Source organism: Phascolarctos cinereus, unplaced genomic scaffold (assembly GCF_003287225.1).
Source record: "Phascolarctos cinereus isolate Bilbo 61053 unplaced genomic scaffold, phaCin_HiC Scaffold_3;HRSCAF=262, whole genome shotgun sequence".
In the NCBI taxonomy this organism is placed as follows: Eukaryota; Metazoa; Chordata; class Mammalia; order Diprotodontia; family Phascolarctidae; genus Phascolarctos; species Phascolarctos cinereus.
In genome coordinates, this window is record NW_027555736.1 from 76,160,204 (window position 1) to 76,171,088 (window position 10,885).

Genomic DNA, 10,885 nt, shown 5'->3' on the forward strand with positions numbered 1-10,885 from the left:
CTATATATAGTGTTTAGGAAAATGGTCACTTTTTATATTATACCATATAAATGTCAGATAATTATTATTATTTCTGCAATGTCTTTCTTTTCGAAGACACTTAAAGTCTCATATGCCCTTTGTTTTATCCTGTACATGTCATTTTCCTGATTTAAAATAGTATTAGTGATACTAGAAGGAAAATGGCATGGTGAGCAGAGTACTAGTTTCTGATTAATAAAGAAGGACCTGGGTTCAAGTCTAGTCTCTTCACACACACAGACTGTAGGACACTGCACAGTGGACTTATTTAGCCTCTCAGTGCCCCCAGGCTATTTTCCACAACTCTACATTTCAGAGCAGGTGCCTTTTCTCATTGTTCAAAGGAGTTTCCTCCTTCAGATTCGCCTATCTAGATCTGCCTTCTCCCTCTCCTGCCTCCCAGAGTAAAAAAGAAATAACCCAGCAACCCCAAAACATTGTATACATCTTATCAGAAAAAGTGTTGGTAGAGGCTCTGAGGGGTGAGCCCCACAGGCTCGTATACATATGATGCTCCCACCCACCCCATTGTTGTAGCCTTTCTCACAGTAAACTAACTGCTAAAGCAGGTTTCTGTCTGTCTTTGGAAGGCTAAGACCACTTACTCATTAAGAGGGTTGTTTGTTTGCTGAAGTGTGCCCGGGAATGATTACACAGCCCTCCATGAGGCCCATATGAGGGCCAGAGAAATGCTGCTGTTGCTATAGTTCAGCAAAGTCAGTCTTTCTTAGTTCTTACATATTCTGTGACACCTGCAGGCCCCCCAAAACTCCCTAGGGGTGCATGTGTTCATTCTGCTTTGGTTCAGTTGCCCGTAAGCCTGAATTGGCTGTTGTGCTGAATTAGATGATCTTGTGGTGAACCCAGTCTTGACTGATTCTTCTTTCTCTGGCAGAGAAAACAGCAGAGTTCTTCCTTCAGCATGTGGACAGTGCGTGTGTGTTCTGGAATGCTAGCACCCGCTTCTCAGATGGCTACCGCTTTGGGCTTGGTAGGAAAACTGCATTTTTCGAAAGTAGACAATAGAACAGAGCTTAATCACAGTTTAGTGATTATAAATCATTGTTTGCCAATGAGGCAGTGTGCTGGTGGACGGGAAGGATGTTCACCTGCTGGCGGGGAGAGGTCTCTTAAAGGTACTTGATCAACTAATCCAGTAGGAGAGGGTCATTGAATAGAATGAGAAAATGGAACAAGAAGAGTGGCAAGAGAGATGAAAAGATTGCTGCTTCTACTTGATATGATATTGGACAGTCAGACATTTTGAGGGGATTGGGATTAGTCTACCCAGGAATAGACAGAACAACTCTAAAACTGTAAGAATGGAAACAAAGACCTAAGTAGTTGAAGAGATGTGAAATGTCTGTGGCTGGGTAGGTTCAATGTAGCAAAAATGCAGCACCGGTTGAATTTGAGGGGCTTCTCTATAAACTAGATCTAATAATGAAATTTATTGGGAGAAACAAGTAGATGTAGATGTCATCAAAGGATGTGCTGGGGGAAAGGGCTGATGAAAAGGGTCTTCCCTTTTAAGCCTAAAAAGAACACAGACCTGGGCAGCTAGGTGGCGCAGTAGATCGAGCTCTGGCCTTGGAGTCAGGAGGACCTGAGTTCAAATCCGGCCTCAGACACTTACTAGCTGTGTGACCCTGGGCAAGTCCTGGGCAAGTCGCTTAACCCTGATTGCCTCAAAAGAACCCAAAAAACCCCCAAAAATACAAACTGTTAGGAACTGGGTCAGAAATAGAGAATGAGAGCAATGGAATAGAACATATATGCCAAATCACCCAGCAAACATATTTTTAAAATAGCGTTTAATAAACATGCAGAACATTAAACTTGAGGAAAACATACATTACCTAACAAGCATTCTGGGAAAATTGGTTGACAATTTAACAGGAAATGGATTTAGACCTGTACCTTAAGCCACATAGCCCAGTGAATTGTAGCAGAACAGTGGGCTTCATCTCAGTTGTGGAGGGCAGATGATTTTTGTTTTCTCTTCATTACAGTTATTTGGAGGCAGGGTAGACATCTTTGTTATTTATTTCATCACAGCAACAATTTTCTATACGGCAAAATAACATAACTAAAAAATAACAGATTTGGAGAAAATATTTGTGGCAGTATGACAAATAAACAGATAGCATGGCATAATGAGAAGCAAGCTGGTCTTGAATGCAAGAAGACCTGGGTTTAAATAGACTGGCTCTGTGACCTTGGGCAAATTCCTTAACTTCTAAGACCACATAAAAGTTGCGTAATAAGGAGTTTCCTTACTGAAAGTTCTCTACACCAATGAAATCACAGATCTGGATACCCCTCCCCAAAATAAGAGAATAAAAACTTGACATCTAAAATACATTAAGGAATTTCTAAGAATTCCCAAAGGTAACTCCAAGTTCACAATTGATAAATGGTCAAGGTTGTAAACAGAACATTGTTAAATTGTCAATAAATAACTAGTCAAAAAGATAAAAATGAAAATACCACCGCACGCATGAAATTGACAAAAATATTTTAAACCAGCAAAACTCAGTGCTGGTAGGATTAGGGAATACAGGTATACTCCTTTAACTGCTGGTGAAATTGCAAATTTGAATAATCTTTTTGGAAATTAATCTGGTGACCCTTACGAAACATTTGTAGAAGTATCACCTTTTAATCTACATACCTTTTAGTTCAACAGTCTTGTTGTGAGTATACCCCCAAATGTTATCAAAATAACAAAAAAGCACTTGCTGTACCGAGATTTTTATAGCAGTATTATTTGTAATTGCAAAAAAACAAAAACCTGGAAGCAATCTGTGTGTTCCACAGGGTAAATAGATTGTGGTACATTAATGTCATGATATGCTATCGTGCAATTAAATTCAGTAAGTATGAGGCATATAAAGAAATCTGGAAAAAACCTTATGAAATAATGCCAAGTAAAAAAAAAAAAAGACCCTAAGGAACAAATGCTCAATAATTGGCCACCACAGAAGAGTAAAAGTGAAGGGAAGAGAAGCTACAGAGAACAACTGTGGTTGCAGTGGAGAGGGCACAGCTGTTCTGTGCCCTCATGTGGACTTAAGTACAGGCATATCACTGATCAAAGGTAAGGAGCTATATGGATGTTCAATTTGAGTTTTTAAGAAATTCTTTTAAAAAGAAAGAACAAAAGGGAGAGAGTTGTTAGGAATGCTGCCATTCAGAGCTTGCAAGAAGGTTTTGTTTTCTGAAGATGTGAGAATTTAGCATTTGGAGAAAAAAGGACAAGAGAAGGAAGGCTGTTATATACACTGTCCCACAGCCATAGTTCCCTCGCTTGTGCAAAGGAGTGAGGCAAGGTGTCTGCTCACAGGCCATGTTTAGTCATTATAATTTTGTAGCATTAAGTTTTAATTGGTGATGCTGGAGGTTCTTTCTGTTTATATTTTTTGCAGTCATTGTGTATATTGTTTTCCTGGTTCTTATTACTTCACTTTACATCAGTGCATATAATTCTTCCAATGCTTCTTTTTATTCTTCATGTCCAGCATTTCTTACAGCAGTCATATTCAGTTGTATCCACATACCACTGTTTGTTTAGCTATTCCCCAGTTGATGGGTTTTTTTCCAGCTTTTTGCTACTACAGAAAGTGCTACTATGAATATTTTAGTGTGTCTATATTCTTCCTGGTTCTTTGTTTTTTTGTTTTCCCATAAAGATGTGAGTGTTTCCCAGAGTTCTGCCTTCAGTTCTTTTTCTCTCTCGGCTCTTTCTCCCTAGATAATCTTATTCACTCTTATGGCTTCAGCTAACACCTTTACAGAGGTCATTCCCAAATCTATATCTCTAGCCCTAACATCCTTCCTGAAATCCAGACCCACTATTTTAACTGACTGCAATATTTGTCTAACCTGAATGTCCCACGGGCATTGCAAATTGTATATCTCAAATTGATCTCAATGTCTTTCCCTGTAAATTTGCTCATCCTTCTGACTCTACTGTTTCTGTTTGTGGCACCACTGTTCACCCATTCTTGAAAGCTTAAGGTTACCTTCTTATCCATCCCTTACATCTAGTCGGTTACCAAGTCCTTCTACCTCCAAAATATTTTTTCCATTTCTACTGTCACCATCCTAGGATGGGCCCACCCTGCTTCCCATATGGATCTTTGAAATCATCTCCTTCCATGCTTCTTTCAATACATTCTTCAAGCCACTTCCTATATTGTGTCTCTGTACATAGTTTTAGTGTTGCAGCTCCTTTGCCCAAAACTCTGCGATGCCTCCTGATGTCTCCTGATGCTAAGTAAAGACCAAGCTCCTTAGCTTGGCATTCAGGGCCCTCCACAATATGGCACAGCCTTGCCATTCTCGTACGTTTCACTTTACTCTATGCCTTAGCCACAGTTGCTGCCCATCATTCTCCCTGCATGGCCCCACACTCTTCACCTCTCTTCCCTTGCTCACACTGTTCCCCAGCCTTGTGAGGACCTCCTCCCTCCTTTTTCCATCTGTGAAATTCCTGCATGTCTTCTACAATCCATCTAAAACATCATTCTCCACAAAGCTTCCATCCCTCAGACTTGGGACTTCGCATGGATTACTATGTATTGTGTTTGTTCATGTGTTTGCCATGTGTCCCTACTGTTCTGTAAGGTCAGTGAAGGCAGGGACTGTGCCCCATCTAAACGTTATGTTTTCCCTTGTGCCTAACATGAGGCTGTGTACACTTAAGGAGGCACTTAATAAGTGTTGGAATGGTCAGAGAATGTGATGAACAAGCCAGAGTTGAGTGGGACCTACCTGGAAGGACGGTTAGGAGTAATTGGTTCAGTGTAGAAGTGAGGTGAGGGGACCATCTCAACAAAAGTATGAAGACAGGAATGAATGAAGACCTGTTCTTGAGATTCTTGACAGTGGATAGACAGATCTGGTTAGAGTGGGTAGGAGATTCGTGAAAGCTAAGAGGGCTCATTCATTAAGTGGTATTGTAATTTTTTTTTCAGGAGCAGAAGTAGGAATCAGCACTTCTCGAATCCATGCCCGGGGACCAGTAGGACTTGAAGGATTACTCACTACTAAGTGGCTACTTAGGGGACGGGACCATGTTGTATCTGACTTCTCCGAGAATGGAACTTTGAAATATCTTCATGAAAACCTTCCTATCCCTCAAAGGAACACCAACTGAGAGCATGCCGTAAGACACAGGGGACTCATTCCAAGATCGTTTCACTGTTAAAACTCTGGTGATGAGACAGGACTTTGTCTCCAATTCCCGGGTGATTATTTTGCTGTTTTGAGGTACACCTGGAAGCTTTTTGGGTTATTTTGACCTGTGCAAGAGAAGAAAAGATGTATCTGCTAATCCACATACTCCAGTTTGCCAGTTAGAAAGTACAGTTGCCGCAGATAGTACCTTCTCCTTCCCAAATTCATTTCCTTTAAATAATGCAAAATGGTGCTGGTGATCCTTAGAGAAGAAAGTAGAAAGTTGGTTTCCTCTTTTTATTGCCTCAGTGAGGTAAAGACTCCTTTTGGACATTTTTTCCAGTACTGTATCCTGATTTTCCTGATAGTTTTTTAAAATTTCATTCCAGACATTATCATGATTTTACCAGAAACATGTAGTGCTCTTAAACACTTATTCCTCTTAGCATTTCATTAGAAAAATCAGATAAAAATTGATTGAGTTATTGAGCCTGTGAAATTTTATTTTTTGTATTTATTTGTCAAATGAATGTTCCAGATACTTGCTTACTCACCTTTGACCAAGAGGGCTCTGCATTAATTACAAGTGATTTATTTTGTTAACTCTAGTAGGGAAACTACAAGTTGTAACATTTAGGAGTAGGTATCCCCACTAAAGAGGAGGGAGGCAGTTTTTGCAGCAGCTGTGTCCAAGAATTTTATATGAATTGTTTATTATCCCTCCTATTCTCTGCTCCTACCCGAAAGAAATAACTAAAGGAATATTTTAATACTTTAAATTTTTTCCCTTTTTCAGAAATAAAGTTCTTACCAAAAGGTGTCTGTGTGATGAAAGTTTTCTATCTTACCTACTTATTACTCTCCTTTTCGTTTTCATCCCTCCACTGCCGCCTTCTGCTCGACTTAAAGCAGGTCCCTGCTTTGGACTCTTGTCACATATTTTTTTTTCACTCAACTTAAAAACACATTGAACACTTTTCTATTACTGTCGTGTGGGAGCATTCTTCATAGGGGCTACCCAAAAGGGACGCTACATTTTCATTTGAAATAAACCAACCCAACAAGAACAATCACAAAGATATTTTGAAAAGCCTATTTCTACCTTTATAGATATCACAGCACAAAGTATAGAGCTTCATCGTTGGACATTGTTAAATGGGTGCATGGGTGAGGTGTCTTGGAGATAAGTGAATGATTCCAATCAACATATCTATTCATCAGGGCAGTTTATTAGGTGCCGAGAAGTCATTCAGTTTAGCAAATAAAACATAATAAACAGATGTGAAACTGTGGCCCCAAGGGTTAACAAAGATCTACTTTTTAAAGAAGGCAAAGAATTGTGAATCTTGCAAGTTTGGGAAACAAAAAGAACTTTGTAATGACTTGCAAAATGTACTGTATGTCTTTCTGCAGATACCTTTGCTAAGGCAGCTATTTTTTGTCTGCACTAAAAGTAACGAGAATATGGCTCAGTGGGTAGAAGGCATCCTTGGAGTAAGATCTGGATTCAAGATTTGCCTTTGACATTTTAGCTTTGCAACCGTGTATAAGTTTCTTAACTCCTCAGTTAGCCTCAATTTTCAAGTATGTAAAATTGATATGATGATACATGTATGATGCCACATCACAGCTTTGTGAGGAAAGTGATTTATAAATGTAAGTATCACTTTCAGGGCACGTTTCTAGGATGTGAAAGAGAAATCAGATGAACAGTATTCGCTTCTGGTGCTTTACAAAGGGACAAGTGTTATAGCCCAGAAGAAAGCGTTGCTATGGAATACAAAATCCCAGGCCAAAAAAATGAAGACTTTAGAGACTAAAAATTTTTAGTTCTACAACCTGTTTAAGATTGGGAAGTCAGAAGAGAACAGTGGCTTCAGGAAGTGAGTAGTTATCTATGATGAGGGTGACTGAACTGGGGATAGGTTTCTGTGACACAGCTTACAATGTGGGACTGATGGGCTCCTGGCCAGGAAAAGGTGGTGGCAGGCACCTTGCAAATTGGGCTGGTTAAAACATGTTTGACTGGAGCCTAGCAAATGTAATCAAAGGGGAATGAAACTGAAAAGGGGAGAGGGAGGGAGAAAATGGTCTGTGTAGAGCTTACCAAGTCTGATATCATAGAGCAGTGTCAGACATTGCTCCCTGTGCAGCCTGTACCAGAGTCAAATGTAATTGGGTAATATTTAACAAAATAAATAAAAATGCAACATTCAGCCCAGTAGGAATCTATTTGTATTTGACATTACTGTCATCGACAAAGGTAGGTACAATAAAGGAAGAAAAGTGGAGAACCAGCAATGACCAATGCCATAAATGTCTATGCAAATGAACAATATGTCAGCAATAAGAGTGAGTTCTTAATGCAAGAATGCATATTTGACCTGGTGGAACTTAGCTGGAATATAGCTATGGAAGAATCTGCTATATTCAAAAGAATCAGAGATTAAAAGTAGTAGAGAGGTATAGATTATTATGTTCATGAAAGTATAATGGGTATAGAAGCAACGGAGAGCAGCTGGGTAAGGATCAAAGGAACAATAAACAGAAGCAATATTGGGGGGTATACTGCATCACTTTGATAGGAGTTTGGGAAAGAGATCAAAAATCTGGCATGGAAACATGCTTTTGTGGTGATAGGGAATTTTAACTTCAGGCTCTGCTAGAATTCTCTTGAAGCCAAATGAAGAGCAACTGATGAATGTGTGACTCGCTGAAATGAAATTTTTACCCTTCAAGAGGCAGAGGAAGCAACATGCAGAACTGCCGTTCTGGATCTGATTTTAACCAAGAAAGAGATAGCTGACATAGAAATTAGAGGAACTTTAAGGGGCAAGTAGCCATTCCATCATGGAACTTGTGGTAGAGAAGAATGCTAGAAGCATGCTCAGAACAGATTTTCAAATGATCAGTAGGTAAAAACATGTATAGAAGGAAAAATAGTTGGCAATAAATACGAAAATATAACAGAGTTCTCTAAGAATGTTAAGGTTTTAAGGCCAGAAGGAAATGAGCCTAATTGCAAGTGCTATAGACACTCAAATATATTTATTTAAAAAGTCACTTTTGCAAAAAGATCAAATTAGTGATGAGTGCTACAGGGGGATGGGATAGTAAGGATGGACAACAGTGAGAACAAATTATAGTCTAAGAAAAACGATTTTTGAACTGGGAAAACTATCAGATTTGGGTAACAAGGAGTAGAAATTCCAGGCCAATGAGAAGATGGTAAGAGGACACTACACTGCCCTCATTGAGTTAGTTAGCCAGCCCAAGGGAAGTAAAAAGGGCCTTGAAAGAAATACTACTGAGCCGCTATTGATCTTTGAAAGATCTTAGAGAAAGGAGAGGTGCCACAGACCTGGAAAAGAGCACATGTCCTGGTTTCCAAAAAGGGAAGAGGGTGTAGTCTGCAAACAGTAAGTCAAGTTGAAATCCATTCCTGGCAAAATTCTAGAACACGTTGTTAAAGGAGCGGCTTGTGAGCATTTGCAGAGGGAAGCAACGGTCACTAAAACTCAGCCCAGGCTCATCAAGAATAGGTTATTACACAACTTCATTTCCTTTTCAAAAATTTTGTTTTGAATTTAAATTTTTCTTTTTTATGATTTTGAATTTGATGGACATGAATTAACATGCTTATTTCCAAATTAAAAAATAGGATGTATATGAAAATGTAATTCTATTACTCATAACTAATTTTAAAAAATTTATAACAAATTTAACATGGTCATTCCAAACTTCTCCTTGTCTATTTCTCTGAGTTCCTTTTGTTCTGTTTGGTGTATTTTTAAATATTTCCTTTGATGTTATTTTTTTCTTTTTGGGGGGCATCATTGGTTGTAAATACTTGCCTCTACACCCTTGTATTCTCCCTCAACCCACTGCCAAAAAAAAAAAAATCAGAGTAGAGTACTGGAGTCAGTAAGACCTGTCTCAGCTGACCTGTCCTCATCTGTAAAATGAAGATAATGATAGCATCTACCTCCCAGGGTTCTTGTGAGGATCATATGAGATATTTGTAAAGCACTTAACACAATGCCTGTTACAAAATAGGTGCATAATAAATGCTTCTTCCCTCTCCTTCCCCTTGCTCCTTCTCCCTCTCTTGTAACAAATAAATGTATGATCAAATACAACAGCGACACATTGAGCACCTCTGGAAATGTCTTTGTCAAAAAGTGGAAGCATGATTCATCATCTGTCTTGTGAATTTGGGGCTGGTCATAAGAGTTCTTAATTCTTTTGAAGTTGTTTTGCTTTACGATGTCATAAATTGTTCTGGTTCTTCTCACTTCACTCTGTATCAGTTCATACTGGTCCTCCCTTTTATAATTTAAAAATTTTTATAATTCAAAAATAGTCATTAACATTTATATAATGCCTACTATGTGGCAGGCACTGTGCTAAGCACTTCACAAATATCTCATTTGATCACAGTTCAATCATATTTCATCACATTTCTATGAAATAATTTGTCCAACCATTCCCCAGTTGATAGGCACCAACTTGGTTTCTAGTTGTAGCTGGAACTATAACAAAAGTGCTACCATATGATTTTTTTTTTTATCACAGTGTCAGGCACATAAAGAAAGCTTATTGATTGTTTAATTTTCCTTTCTGTATTTCTTTGATCTATTTGTGGTATAAACCTAGTAGTAGTATTAATGTACAGTTAATGTATAGTTTAATGATTCTCGGAGTATAGTTCCAAATTGGTTTCCAATATAGTTGGACCATTCCACAGCTTTGCCAATATTGCATTAGTGTCTGCCCTCCTATAATTCTTCAACAATTGTCATTTTCCTTTTTTTTATTATCATCTTTGCCAATCTTTTGAGGGTGAGGTGGAACCTCAGAGTTGTTTTAATTTTCATTTCTCATGTTAGAAGTGAATTAGAGTATTTTTTCCATGTGGCTGAAGATAGATTAGGTTTCTTTCATTGAGAACTGCCTGTTCATAGCCTTTGACTATTTATCTGTTGGGAAATAGTTCTTCTAATATGTTTAAATTGATTCCCTCTGTATCTTAGATATAAAGCCTTGATCAGAGAAACATGCTGAAAACATTTTACCTAGTTAGCTTATAAAAAAACTACTTTCCTTCCTTTTAACTATTAGCTTTTCTTTATGCAGAAGCTGTTCAACTTTATGTATTATAATCAAAGTTGCCCATTATCTCTCGTGTTCCTCTTTATTCTTTATTTGGTCAAGAATTTTTCCCCTATTTATAATTGCAAAAGGAGATATCTTTCCTTTGTCTTCTAATTTGTTTATGCTATGCCTTTTTATGTCCGGTATTGCTAAGTTCTCTTCATTTCCACTTTTTTTTCCATTATTTCTTTTGAGATCCTAGATCTTTTGCTCCTCCAGGCAAATTTTGCTATCATTTTTTTCTGGTTATGTTAAGTAATCCTTTGGTAGTTTAATTGGTATGTTACTGGATCTTGTAAATTATTTTGGTCATATTATCACTTTATTATGTTGGTCCAACCAAGAGCAATTAATATCTTTCTAATTATTTAAATCTATTTCTATAAAAAATATATTTTGCAATGGTATTCATATAATCCTTTTTTTTGTAGGCTTACTCCTAAATATCTTATACATTCTGTAGTTAATTTGAATAGAATTTCTTTTTCTATTTCTTTTTGCTTGATCTTTTTTAAAAAAAATAAAATAG

General features: G+C 37.9%; 1 protein-coding gene across 3 annotated transcripts in view; it reads left to right on the top strand.

Moving 5' to 3' along the window:
- ALDH18A1 (aldehyde dehydrogenase 18 family member A1) overlaps window positions 1-6,018 on the top strand; it is a 66,244-nt gene extending 60,226 nt beyond the window's left edge. For all 3 annotated transcript variants that reach the window (XM_020996980.2, XM_020996981.2, XM_020996982.2), the window contains 2 exons: window positions 917-1,012; window positions 5,001-6,018. In XM_020996980.2, the coding sequence (XP_020852639.1) occupies window positions 917-1,012; window positions 5,001-5,182 (278 nt within the window). In that variant the 3' untranslated portion in view covers window positions 5,183-6,018. The remainder of the gene's footprint in view (window positions 1-916; window positions 1,013-5,000) is intronic.
- Window positions 6,019-10,885: the final 4,867 nt, after the last annotated feature.